Source organism: Drosophila navojoa, chromosome 3 (genome assembly GCF_054131105.1).
Source record: "Drosophila navojoa isolate 15081-1374.11 chromosome 3, UAZ_NAV_1.0, whole genome shotgun sequence".
Classification (NCBI taxonomy): Eukaryota; Metazoa; Arthropoda; class Insecta; order Diptera; family Drosophilidae; genus Drosophila; species Drosophila navojoa.
The window spans coordinates 6,808,824-6,823,607 of NC_142891.1; the positions used below are offsets into that span (position 1 = coordinate 6,808,824).

At 34.8% G+C, this 14,784-nt stretch overlaps 1 protein-coding gene across 2 annotated transcripts in view; it reads left to right on the forward strand.

Moving 5' to 3' along the window:
* The first annotated feature begins 576 nt into the window (after positions 1 to 576).
* The window catches only part of stol (voltage-dependent calcium channel subunit stolid), a 46,672-nt gene continuing 32,464 nt past the window's right edge, over positions 577 to 14,784 (forward strand). For both annotated transcript variants that reach the window (XM_030386042.2, XM_030386043.2), the window contains exons 1-3: positions 577 to 1,586; positions 5,880 to 6,547; positions 11,622 to 11,703. In XM_030386042.2, coding sequence (XP_030241902.1) covers positions 6,435 to 6,547; positions 11,622 to 11,703 — 195 coding nt within the window. In that variant the 5' untranslated portion in view covers positions 577 to 1,586; positions 5,880 to 6,434. The remainder of the gene's footprint in view (positions 1,587 to 5,879; positions 6,548 to 11,621; positions 11,704 to 14,784) is intronic.

Here is a 14,784-nt window from a genome sequence, read left to right on the forward strand (position 1 = left end):
ATAAATAAAAAGTAATATAGTAAAAAAAATCAATAAAAACATAAGTTAGGTGTAAATTACAAATTTAGTGTTCATAATTTTTAAGGCTTGAAATGAAGAAAAAATAACATTTTTTAGCACTTTAAGTTATACTGTAGCTTATTTTTAGAAGCAATAATCAGTTTTAAAGTTTTTGAATTGATTTTAAAATAATAATTTCACAAGTACGCTTATATACATGATTCAATGTAATTTAAACAAAAACTGAAAACAAATATTAAACAATAAATATTAATATTTTTGATATGAAACAAGGCAAAACAAAACTAAACAAGAGTTTTTATTTATTATACTATATATACAATTTTAGTTTTTATCGTAAAGCTAACTCGATATACTTGTTTGCAAAGAAAAAAACTTTTACGATTTGCGACTTAGCAAAAGCTTGTTTAGCTTTTTGTCAACTGTGCAGCATTGGCAGCCTTACCACTCGGCATTTCATAGAGCTGAGCTTTTGCCAGTCATCAGCTGCCGATATATCGATATGCAAGCGCAAGAGCGCGCTCTGTCTTGATGCCATCGCCAGCAAGAACAAGAAACCGTTGCAACCCCAAAAAGACGCGCGCGTGTTTTATCAAATGCTCCACAATACGTCAACCCCAACCATCCGCAACAATTACCGCTGCCTCTGCCGCTGCTGCTGCTTTCGAAATGGCGAGCAACAAAAGAGCGGCCCCAGCCTGAGCGACGCGCTCATGTCTTCAGTTCGGTGCGTGAACCAGGCGAGTGTGGATGCGTTTATAGCGCGAGGCGCCAACAGCCAAAAAATTACATTAAAGAGCCCAAATATAACACAACAAAACTAAAACGCGTCGCCTGAAATTATTACAAAACCAAAGTGCAATATATAGAAACAAAATAAATTCAAATAGCATAAGAAAGTTTGCATTTGTGGTTTGGCTATACTGCACAAGCGAAAACGTGCACACAAATTACAATTATAAATGAATGCCAGTGTTGTATAAAGTATAGAGCATAAAAGCAAAAATCACATAGCGCAAATAATTAAAATAAAAAGCAGCGCGATTGCAGTTTATAAAACGCATGTAAGAAAATCTCTGTACACTACAATTTCTTAAAAGCAAATGTAGAAAAAATTCCATCTATATACATATATAAATTCATTTATGCACACACATATATTTGTATATGCATGTATATGTATGTGTGTATGAAATGGTATAATATTTGTGAGCGCCAAAAAGCCGAAGAGCAGAGCCCAACTCAAACGCCGACGCCAGCGCCAACGTCAGCGTTAACGTTAACGGTAACGCCAACGTCGCGCAGCCATATAAATCGTCTCTCGTCTCGAGCGTGTTCGAAAGTTAACGGTCCTGCCCGACAGTTCGCGTAGTAAAACCGTAGCGTGTGTGTTTTTGTCGGCAAAATCTGTGAGCGCTGACGGCGCCGTCAACTGTGCTGCGCTTCGCTGCACACGGAGCAGCCGCTTCTGTCGCCGTTACAAAGCATTCCTTTTTTGTTTTTGGTCAAGCAGCTTTTTTCGCACTGGCGATTCGAAATTGCGAATTTGGCGCGCTAGGCAGCAAGTAAGTGTGACTGAACGAGTCAATGACAGAGAGATTGAGAGAGAGAGAGAGAGACAGATTGAGAGAGGTAGTGAAGGATTCAGAGCGTTTTCGAAAGAGCAACATTAAAAAGTGTGAGAGCGGCTCTCACACAGAGTATATGTATGTGAAGCTGCACTCGTTGATTGCACAATAAAATTACACACACGCACTCAGGCACATGCACACAAAAGAAAAGCGCTAGAAATCATTAGTATGTGTTTTTGTTGCTTTTCTTTTTTTTTTTTTTGGCTGCAAAATCACATAAATTAGCAAAAGTTTCAAGCGGTGCCATAAATCAAAATTTGTTTGACATTGTGTGCGTGCGCATTATGCTTCGCTCGGTGTCTATGTGTGTGTTTGCCAGTGTGTGTGTTGCGCGCCCAAAAAAGTATGCTATGGTATTTTACTATTTACTACTACGCACGCTCACACACACACACACGCACACTTCTAAACTGTGTGTATATATGCGCTTTGTGTGTATTCGTATAGTATATAATAACGGCATTATCGTGTACTACACAGCCACGCAGCTTACGCAGCTGCGTAAAATCTCAAGGCTTGACCAATGCCTCGTAACCTCGACAAACACTACTACAGCCCAACACTCCCGCACGCCCATTTCCAAGCGCTACTTACCCACCCCACTCGCTTACCCACAGCTTTGTTCAAAAAACTAACGCACAGCAGCTTCACTAAGCCGTTCACCTACATAAAGACAAAGCTGTTGGTTAGTCTTCCTCTGTGTGTGTGTGTGTGTGTGTGTCAGTATGTGTGTGCCTTTGTGTGAAGCCACAGAGGCTGCTCGTTAAAGAGAACTTTTTGTATAAGTTATACAATTCAAATGATTTTCATAATACACATGATTTTAATAAAAATAATTGAAATAATATTTTTAAAATGTATTAATACATTAATATGTTTATTTATTTTTTAAATATTTATTAACTATAATAGTAAAATAACTTTTATGAGCTAGTATATCTCTTTTGAAAATCGATTGTATGAAATTCCACTATAGCAAGTGCTCACTGTACCTGGCAAACGTAAGCTTTTATTATCCTTAGTCTTTGCTTACTCTGCGTCCTTCAATAATTTTATTCCTTGCCTGTCTGTTCGTCCAGAGCCATCAGCTCAATTAATTGCTGCCTGTCACTCGAGTTGTTCACTTTAAAGTGCATCCTTGTTGGCCTCCGCTGCAGCTTCAGCTACAGTTACAGCTGCTTCGAGCTGCTTCTTCTTCTCCTTCGTCTCCATCATCTTCATCTTCCTCTTGCTGCTGCAAACAAATTATTCTGTGGCTCTGCTGTATTCTTCTCTTGGTTTTTGGCCAAGAACAAATTGGTTTCGAGTACTGCAGCTTGTTGGCAACTGCATGTCAGAGGATTTTGGTAACAGTATAGCCAAGATTGACTTCAACTAGATTTAGCCGGCTTAAAAAGCTTTGGCCACAATTTATGGAGCACTTACAATTAACCAGAAAATATAAAAATTAGTTAATTTTGGATTGGAAATTATTTTTTGGCATAGTAACTAGAGCAATTTTATAAAAAAAAAAATTCAGAGAGAAAATATTCTGAAAAATATATAGTTATATACATTTTTCTTTTATAATTCTTTCTTTTATATTGAGCTCTGAATTTAAATATTATTTGCATGATAAAAAATCGATAGAGCGATACCTAATAAGAAAAAAGTCTAAAAACTCTACAATTATGTTTCAGTTGTCCCAAAGATCACGAAAAGTAGTACATCATATATCTGCAGACGTACTTACAAATATACAGATTTATCACTTAGCAAACCATTTTATATTATCAAAATCACACAGCCACGCACACATGACTTTTTACGTTGAAAACTTTACTATTGAAAATTTTCGCAATCACATTAATTCTATTACCCAAAAAGTAAAGAGAAAACGAAAATCCTTGAAGGCCATATTTGTCCAGCCATTTAGCGTTGTTCCTGTTATTGTTGCTGGCAAAAAATGAAAAAAAAAAACCTCAAAATAGACGCCAAAAGGCAAACACTGTATACAAAAGTAAGAGAAAAAATATAAGAATAAAATAAAAAACGAACAGTAGGAACATTGCAGTCGGGTGTAATAGACTACAAAATACCAAATCATTTTTCAATGGGCATTGGATTACGAATAGGTATCATCTATCATTGGGTCATCTCAAAGTCTCTTAACCTTATTTAAAGTAAGGTTAATCTAATTAGGAGCATATTTAAATCATTCAACATTCAATAGCAGTTATGGACTAATATACCCATTTGTGCGTTCACAGCGAGTGTGAAAATATGAAAAGAAAAGCAAAGGAAAAATTGCGATATATGCGATATAATAAATCTTTAGTATAACACGCAAAACTTTATGAACGTGCGCCAACTATAAACTTTCGCTTTTCACAAAATGCTGCCCGTTATATTTCTGCTGCTTCTTCTACTCTGTGTTTTTGTTGTTCCTTTTTTCGTTGCGTATACGCCAGGCAGCACATGCTTTTCTTTTATTTATTATCATTATTATTTCACAGTGTGTGTGAGAGACTTTTTATTGTTTTATATAACTATTATTATTTTTAGTTTGGCACACATATTTGCAATATGCTTTGTACGTGCAGCATTTGAGCTTTATAATGAAGCGCGAGAGAGGGCAAAACTTTTGTATGCTGTTAAAAAAGTAAAAATAAACAGCCAAATATATATTTAACTCACCGAGTGCTAGTAATTTAATTTTAGCTAAGAGATTCTTTATATAGATTTCAATAATGTCAATTGTTTCACCATTCGATAGTCTTGTTCTCTGGCAAATGCTTACGTTGTGGCTGTTTATTATTTGTTCTAAAATTAAACTGAATTAAATATGTTTATAAATAACCTGAAAGTATTAAAATCAGAAATAGAAATACTAAGCTATTCATAGAAAACTAAAAGAAAGAATAAATAAATGTAGCACTTTATATATATATAGATTAAAAAAAAAAAGTTATATTTATTTAAATAAAAATATATTATATTTAATATTAACATATTTTGCCATACAATATTTTATACACGTATACAAACATTATATTATTACATAAAGGATATTTTCAATTTTTCGCAGCTTGAAGAAATAAAACTTATATCAATATTTGCAGTCCTCGCAGTTGCAAGTGCATCAAGGTTTTGTCAGTTGGACTTGATAATTTCGAATAAATTCACATACATAGACATACACAGATGCATATAATGCTGTGTGTGAGTGTGTGAGCTGTGGCACATTAGTTGGCATTGCATTTGGAATATGTGTTGCATGCTTTTAGGCGTCGCTGACAAGCAGCGCTCGGGCCGCATCCTGTGCGTGGCTGCCGCTCCATTTCTGTCAAAGTTTTTGATGTGCAGGCGTGCACTCGCAAAAAGAAGACAACACAAAAAGCGTGTAAAAGCATATATGAATACACATACACATATACACATATATATATTTATATATACGTTTATGTATGTGTGCGTATCGGTCACAATAAATTGTCTTTATTTCATGCGGATGTGGTCGTTGCGGGTGCCAAGGGGAGCGGCTGGAGTTATGTGCGGGGCCGCAAAAGGCTTGCGCCATGTTTAATGAAAATTATTACGCGATATCCTTGGGGACACGCTCGCATACACACATACATACACACTCAAGCAAACACACATTCGTACATACATACATGCAGCAACTCGCACAATGTACAGCTATGTGCGCCTTTTTGGGGGTGGCATGCTCATACAAAAAAGAAAAAAAAAAGTAGAGGAAATAAGTAGAAAAACGAGAAAGAAGAAGAAAGCTTCGCTTAACGGCACCACGTCGGAGGTCCGACTGAATGGAACGACTTTGCTTTTGCCTTTACATTTGCCTCTGCCACGGCGCCTGCGCCTGGCCGCTGAGCGAGAAAGGATTCGACTTCGAAACCAGAGCATAAATTCTATGCTAGCGACTGCTTCAATGTGTGTGTGAGTGAGTGTGTCTATGTGTACGTATGTGTGTGGGTTTGTATATGTTGAGCAACGCATTTCTAGGTCAAACTCAAACTCCGCATGAAACAGCCCAATAAAAGCCCATTTCAAACATATTTTCATTACTGCTCTAATGAAAAATAGACTTTAACTGTATTTCTTTTGTAGTGATTTTTATTTTTCTATATTTATATATAACTATTAGAATTAAATTTTCTTTGTGCTATTTATTAGCTAACTTATCAACAAATATTAATACATGTTTGTTTTTTTTTTATATCATTTCAGTTAAATTTTAAAGGACAACTATATTTCCGCCATACGAATAGCACATATCCACAGGATCAATTATTAACTTTAACCGAAATTAGTTGCAAAAATGTTAAACATTCGCCAGAAATGCAATAAAAATTGTTGTTGGCAATTAACGAAAATGCGGCAAACTTTTAGCTCCAAAACAAATAAATAAAATTAAACAGTTGCAATAACTTGACATAATTAAAAAAACAAAATTAAACAAAAACGCATAAAGGAAAAAAAGAAAACCCTAACACAAATATTGTCAATAAATTAAATAAATAAATTCGAAATTCATTTGGTAAACTTTTTGTGGCTTTGCATCAACATAAAAAGGCGAAATTAAATAGTAGAATAAACAAATAATATGAAAGTTGTGCGAGTAAATTGAAAATTGTTCATTGAGTGTCGGTTCCGTAGCCGCAGATTCAAACGAAACCAACATAAAAAAACCAATAAAAAAAAAAGAAATAAAATAAAAATACATATTAAGTGAAAAACTCTGTCGAAATTTGTGAAAATAAAACAACAGAAACAAACAGGAAAATGGATCGAAAACAAGTGAGCTGGTTTTTGGCGCTGTTGCTGGGCGTATTAATAGTCCAAAAGCGCATTTGCTCAGCTCTTGCCGATCAGGATGAGGATATACCACACAATGAGTAAGTACTCAATGGATTCAAAATGATTATAGTCAAATGCAGGAAGAATTCGACTAGAAGATACCACGAACCGCTCAGATGCATGATAATTGATTCCCAAATGTATTTCAATTAAATCTTTAGTATATGTATTATATAAATACTAGCCAGAATTATATAAATACTATTCATATCAAGGGCATATAAGTCCTTCCGTCTATTCTGTTACTAAATCCGCTTTAGGTACTGAAAATCCTCGAGTTTAGATAAAAAGAAGGTAAACCCTATTTATATTGATTTAGCGTATTTCGTAGTCATGCCGTTTCCTTTTTGTTTTGTTTTCAATCGCAATTTCCAATTATGCATAATTGAAAATTTACATTGAAGCGATGGAAATCTTTTTTGTGTCATTTCCCCCTGCAGGAAATTAATTGTAAATTTGTTTATTTCGCACAACTGAATGCACGCAGTGTATAAATAAGTAGCCACGCAATGTTAACTCAATGCCCAATGGCCATAAATATGGATGTATCTATGCATATCATGTAAACAAATTGTTGTCTGATTTATGCAAATTCCAACAAGCGTTTTGTGCACACGTGTGAAATGTATTGAGAAAAAGTAAATAAACAACATGAAAAAAGTGTTTACAGATCACTTAACAGTTGCTCCATTACATTATTCTGTTAATTGGCATGTTAGCTATATATGATGTTTACAGATCAGTTAACACTTTTACTGTTGGCCATGTAAATTAAATATTAACTATTTCTTTCGACTCATTCAAAGCCAAAGTAAATATTAGCCTAATATTACCCATATCTATGATTGTGCCTTAGCTAACCACTAAAACAAATAGTAAATGGAACGACAAAAAACATGCTAAATCTAATTTCAATAAATAAAAGTGACATTAGACAAAGAAGGAAAGAAAAAAAAAAAAAACACTTAGCTGCCTAGGGGGAAGCCGGCACTGCAAATGGCAGTTGGTATTGGGTTAATTAGCCAAGTGAACATGGCGCTTACGTGACTGTCACACACACATACACACATACCGACTCACATACGCTAATTGCCAAATCCTATTATGTATCCATTAGATACTTTCGCTCTCGCTCTCTCTCTCTCTCTATCTACCCCAAAACCACATTTTTGCCAAAATATATAGAAAATTGAATTAGTGTTTCATTTTTAACACTGTCATCATGTGTGTGTGTGTGTCTGAGTGTTCTGCTTTAGTCAAGATTCACTGTACTTCATATGTGAATTGCTCAAAATTTTATCGCTCATTATTTTTTATGGCGATTCGCTTTTCTTTTTTAATGATGCTGCTGGCAATAAACATAAATATAATGGTATAGGAATGAGATAAATGACAAAAGTTGGCTAACTGCGCCAATATTGTTAATGTATATATGTATGTATGTGTGAAACTGTTCATTGGCTGAGACCTTAAGCTTAAAGTATTCCCATAAATAGTAAATAATACATTTAGTATGATATTTTCTTTGTTTTGCATATTTTATCCATTCATTCTTTACAACTGTTTGTAATAAGTTTTTTTTAAGACTAATATCTTTTTTAGTGGTTGCATTTCATCTTGAAGGTAAAACTTAGAATGACTTTATTTCGGAATTCGAAACCTTTTCAAATGTTATTGATGTATAGAGTTTTATAGTATAGAGTGAATCGCTGTTACTGGAGTCTAGTTCCATTTTCTCTACTCTTCTTGTAAACTCTTTGGGTGTTAGTCCTACGTGCAGACTCGACTTCTGTCCCATGTAAATTCCTATGTACCATTGCGAATTCGGCCTGTTGAACTCTCTCTAGGATCTTCTCACCTAATTTGTCGATGATTCTAATATAGTAGCTGATCAATTAGAAGACGAAGATATCTTCCATAGATGCATAGAGCTCCTTTATAAATAGAACTATCGAAATTTACTATTACAAATATATATTATTCTAGATTTCTTTATGCCGTAGACTTACTTCTCATCTTCGATAACTTTTCCACATTTGCAGCGAATGCTTTAAAAATTAATTTCGTTAATTTAACGAATTCGCCACTCCAGATTTGTAAATGTAATATTCGTGTTATTTATTTATTTATATTTTTATATTTTTTTGTGTCGCTGCAGAAATTCAATTAAATTTATTTCAACTTTTGCTGCCAGCCACAAAAAAAAAAAAAGAAGAAATTATAATGCAGCAACTACAACGAAAAGACTCCTTGAGGGCCAACAGCTTTGTCGGTTATGTTTGGGGCATTTAATGGGGATGACGATGATGCTGTTGTGATGTTGATGATGTTGCTCATGATGAATGATGATAATAATGAAGTAGCGTCCGCTGCCCATTGCTTTTGATGTAGCTGACCCAAATCGCTTTTACTAAAACTCTTTCTCTACTTGCAACAGATTTTTCGGCTCTTGTTATTGCTGCTGTTGCTGTTGCTGCTGCTGCTGCTGCTCATTCATTTGCCTCATTTTCAGTTGCAGCATTGCCCAATTTAAATGCAATTGCCATTTGCTTCACTTTCATAGCATCTGCATTGACACTTTTCCCTAAAAACCAATTTCTAGCTTTATTGTTCTCTCTCGCCATATCTCTCTATCTTGTTTAATACGAAATTCGTTTAAATCAGAATATGGTAAGCTCATTCGATTGTCTAAAAGATAAAGAAATCTGTTTCATGTGTATAGTATATTATTTTGATACATTAAAAACGGTTGAAAATATTCATTATAATAATAAATATAATATTCATAATAAGGTAAAATCTTAGCTTTGAAATAAAAAACTATAGACGCCCACATCCAAGAGCACGTTTTTTTTATAGTTTTTACATTCAAACTCTGAGCACTTTCAGAACAAAGATTTCTGTCCAAAGAGGCTAATATTAAGTATGCGCCATGATAATTGCCTAAGTACATTTTTGGCCCCAAATTCTGAGCAGGTTTTGTTAGGGTTTTGTTTTTTGTTTTTTTTTTTTTTTGCTTGCCAGCTTAAGAGCAGCACTACAAAACCACAGCGAACGGCATTCGCTTTTATATATAAAAGAAAATGTTAAGATAAGTAAATGCAGCACACGTAGGTAGAATAGACAAAAGACACACACACACACACACATACACACACACTCACAGTATCTCTGCCAAATTGAAGGAAACCACAAAAAGCATCGACATGCAGACGGCAAAGCACCAATGAAAGACCATCAACGTCATCTTATGGGCTCTTAGCCTGCATATGGACCGAAAGACAGTTTTCGTTTCGCATTTTTTTTTTCATCTTGACCTGGAATAATAAAAAAAAAATAATATAGTCGTATTTGGGCAGTTTGGGCACGACAAAACTTGACAATGGCAAGTACTACGTGCGGCATCTGAATTTTTAGACAGCCCATCAAGTAGAGCACGAGCCACAGCTCACCTGCTCAGCTAGTCACCTGCTCACCTGCTGCTCACCTGTTTTGCATTGTCTGTTGCGTCTTTGGCTTTTGAGCACGAATCACGTATGTCATGCTCAAGTGCCATACACGTAATGCCATCGAACTAGTTTTCATTTGGGTCCACAGCATCGGGTTTTCACTTTTCACTTGTTTTTGCCAAGTTTATGTTCTGTTCAGGTAGAGTAGGTCAAAGGCTTTGGCCTGGCATCATTGAAATCAAAATGAGGTTCTATTCTCCTCTTCGTGTCGTTTTTTTCTTGTTTTTTAGATAACTATCTATAGCTAGGGCTAGTGACTTACTATGTATCTACATCAAGCAATGATAGGAAACTTTGGGGCTTACATAAAACATACCAAATGTCCTTATTCAATGAATCATAATATATATGCTAACAATAAAAGCTGAATGAGAGCCCAACGTTGCGTATGCGCAATATATTGTTTGCATTGAGCATTGATTAAAGCGTAACTTCACAGTTAACTAAATATCTAGACAGCTAACTACAGCAGAAAACGCCAGATAAAGTCAAAAGGGGGCGTGACACAGGAGCACAGAAAGGCATTACATGGATAAAAACACAAGGAAGAAATAAAAAAATGTGGACCAAGTTGTTACGCTCTAAAATGATTTAAATTATACGAAAATTGTATTATGGCAGCGATGGAGGAAGTTGTTGTTCGCACTTTTGGGTGTTGTTGGCGGCTGATTGCCGCAGACTATTGGAAACGGGACGACAGTGGGCGTGGAATGTGTGGGCAATGAACCGTTACAAAGTGAGAAAGAAGCGATAGAAATTGGATAATGGCCATAATGGTCAGGAATTGCGAATGCAGAGGGCAGCTAATGAGCAATGGCGACTAGAGCGTAAAATAATTACGAAGAGGGAGATAGCAATAGTTGGAAAGAGATAGAGCGAAGTGGAGACAGCTGAGGAGAGATAAAGAGGTGAAGAGAAAAGAAAGCGACAGAAGAAGGGAGATATAGACACAAAGAGAGAAAGAGAGAGAGAGAGAGAGAGAGGGAGAGAGAGATAGAGAGATAAATGTGGGGATAAAGAGACCTGGAGAGATAGTGAGAGATAGAGCGATGGAAACATCGTCACACAGAAAGCAAAAGCCAAACAGAAACAGAGCGCGGGTGAAAATAATCTCAAGTAAGAAAAATATAAATATAAAACAAGAGCTGGATATGGAAAAGAAGGAAGCTATGCAGAAAGCAAGATCTTAGATAAACATAAAAGGAAGAAGTGGGGGAAAAAGATTTAGAATAAAAGAGGGAGACAGAGGAAAAAAATTGTGAAAGAACGATTGAGAGATTGTATTGAGATATCATGATCAACATTTCTATTTTCTGCACAATGACATATATATAAAAAGATTTTAATATTTAAAAGTCCACAATTCCTTATCCCAAGAGTAAATAAATGTAAGCAATATAATATTTGCATTTATTTTAATATGAAATTTTAAATATAAATAAAATGACTTAAATGTATATTCCTAAAAATCTATGATAATACATATATCAATATCCTAAAAAATACTATATAAAATATATATATTTAAACTAAGTAAAATTGCAATATTATTCTATTTCATTTTCAAGTTAATCAATTATTTTTGTCTTCATCTTTGTTTCAGAGTGCGCAACTGGGCTCTGAAGTTTGGAGTTGATTTATGGGAATTCGGTCGTCAATTTACCAAAATGAATGAGATCAAAAGTGTGAGTAAATAATACTTGACATATCTATGTATATAAGTATATGCCAAATGTCTGGCTGGCTTAAATATAAATAGTCCACATTGGTTTGCTAGGCTTTGCTGGTATTTGCAAATAGCTGCGATTGCTTAAGTGTAAGTGCGGTTAACTTGGTTTACTGGGGGCTTAGTTAAACAAATATGTATTTAAGCGATAAGAAATTATCGATAAACAAGCAGACGATGTCGGCTTAGTGTGCCAGCCAGTTGGCTTTATCCCCAAATGCGTCAATTTTTCGTTCGTATAATTTTATTTTCCCTTTTTTGCTGATATTTTGTTGTGCTTCTTCTTGTGGCTTTTGTTGTTCTGACGCGGCTCTAATGCAATTTAAACACAAATAAGGCTAATTGAGGCAAGACCCACGACCAGCAGCAGGGGCAATCGGCAAGGGTACTGTATGCCCTATGTCTGTGTGTGTGTGTGTGTGTGTGTGTGTGTGTCTGTCTGTGTTAATAAGCATGACTGTTTGGCTTTAGCTCTGCGTTGACTGCGCTGTGGCTGTCGGCATAGCCATAGCCATAGCTCCGACTGTGGTGCCGTTGCCGGCTCTGACTCTGACTCCGACTACGGCGTAATTTTTTGCGTTTAATCAGACGTGCATGAGTTAGTGGGCTGCTTTTATTACGACTCTTTTTATACACTCGTGTGGGTGTGTAGGTGGATGTGTGTCGCCCATATATATACACACACACACACTCACTCACTGTGCATACACCAAACAGGTTGACAAAAGTATTTGCCTTTCGTATACGCTGAAAAATGTCTTAAAAATCAGTACAAAAGAATTATTTACAAAGTTTTAAAATTAAATAAATTTATAAAAATGAATATATAAATATAATATTCAATTTAAACTGAAAGCATTTAAATATTATAAAAAAATAATTAAATATACATGAGCCGTAAATATAAAACCTAAATAAAAAAGTCATATGATATATAGACAAAATGATTTATTTTTTTCAATTATTTTAAATAATTTACTATTGTTGCAATTAATTATATAATGATAGATTAATACGTAAAAAAGTTTAAATTGATAAATAATATATAAATATATTTATTTTAATATAGTTATTCAGGTTTCATAGTAAAAATTAGCTGGAAGTAATAATAATTATCTATTTTTATTTTGTTTTTTTTTCTTTAATTAAAAATGCGCATTTTTAGTCCAGAATTAATATTACCTTATTGGGTAAGGGTATTAAAATCAGTAAAAAGTGTAGGCGTGCCAGCACTGAAAGCGCGACAGCAGTGGCAGCAGAGCCAACTGTGGCAGGAGGGGGGGCGAATGAGGGAGGCAGCAGCAGTCCAGGCTGAAGCTGAAAATGCAAATAAATTCGCTGGCTGTGACTGTCATTGAGTCTGTAATTGTCAAGTGACTCGTTGTTGTTGTCCTTGCTGGCTGCGTTGCTGCTGACAATGTTTGTTTGTGTTAATTTAAAGCGCACGTCGCGCAACAAAAAACAAAAACACAAAGAACAAAAAAATAATATCCACAGCAACAAAATGAAAATCTACGCGCAGATTGAATTAAATATCAAGTATACGCGACGTTGTGCGGCGTGCAAGGTTGTTTTTCGCACAGATCCTGCCTCTATCCGTATGCGTGAATTGTTATTTAGCCTCGCATGTGCGTATGCCTCATAAACATAATGTCATAACAATGTGTGAGCGTGTGCGTGTCTCTGTGTGCTGACTGCGTGTGCCTGTGCCTTGTTTAACATTAACGCGTTTCTTTGGCAGCGCAAATAAATTGTATGTGTTTAAAAATTATTGGCATGCCAAAAAGGAACGAAGGATTCTCAGCTGCTGACATGGGTTCTCTTCAAAAATGTCTAAAAAAAAAAAGAAAGAAAATTAAATAAAAAATAAAATGAAAAACGTTTCTTTTATGTTTTTTGTTAGATAAATAATTGATAAAGCATCTGAAAGGCATTCAGAAGTGTCAGACACTCTAAGATTTTTGCAGACATTAGCATTAGCATATTGATAAAGGAAAGGTTTAATACCACAAATGAAATGAATAACCAACAAAAAATGTGTTTTTTCTTTTATATATATATTATATATTATTATAATAACTTTTATAAACATTACAAATATTGAAATGCCTGTAAATGCCTCAGCGAAAAGACTCGATTTTTACTATCGAAAGTTTGCTGGCCAATCCAAGCGAGCGACCTAAGCCATTTGACAGGCGCTCTGACCCAAATATATTTGGCCAACTTTGCAATCTGCCAACGAAAATGAAAAGTATTGACGTGACATTGCGACAATATTAATTCGATTCAATTCAATTACGAAGAAACGATTCTCGACTTACTACAAAAATTTCTGACAGTTGCCCTTCAAAAAGTTTTGCCGAGCTCAAAATAAGGAATTAAAAGATACCTAGAAGAAAATGTGCCATTTTTCCATTTTCCTTTTCAAGCTATGTTTGCTGTTGCTGCTGTTGTTGTTGTTGTTGTTTGGCATTTTAAAGTAGCATAATAAAATGTAAAACAAATGCAGTGCACACGCTCAGCTATGCCAGTGCCACAAAGGACACAAAAAAAAATGGCTGACAGGATGCTGTATATATATATGTATGTGTGTCTGCGTGTGTTTTTGGGATGCCTGTGCGTGGCGCATATTCATTTATTTTATTTTTCGTTACGTTTTGCGCTGACTAGCTAAAAAATATCTACCTAAGCCATGAAATATGTTGTTTCGACAGACAGATACACACCAAGCGCACACATACATATTCACACACACACACACGCATAAAGCAAACACACATATAGAGTATATGTAGAGTAGGCTGAAAGAAAATGTTTCCTGTGCGTAATACTTACATTTTGGCTGCCCTAAGATGATTTAGGCAAGCCAAAATATTGTTAAAATATTTACATATTATTTAAATATGTTAAAAAAATAAAAATATATACAAATCATAAAACATTGCTATGCAAAAAAAAAAAAAAATAAAATAAATAAAATAAAATAAAATAAATAATAAATAAATAATTAATAATATAAAAAAAAACAAAACCTGATTTC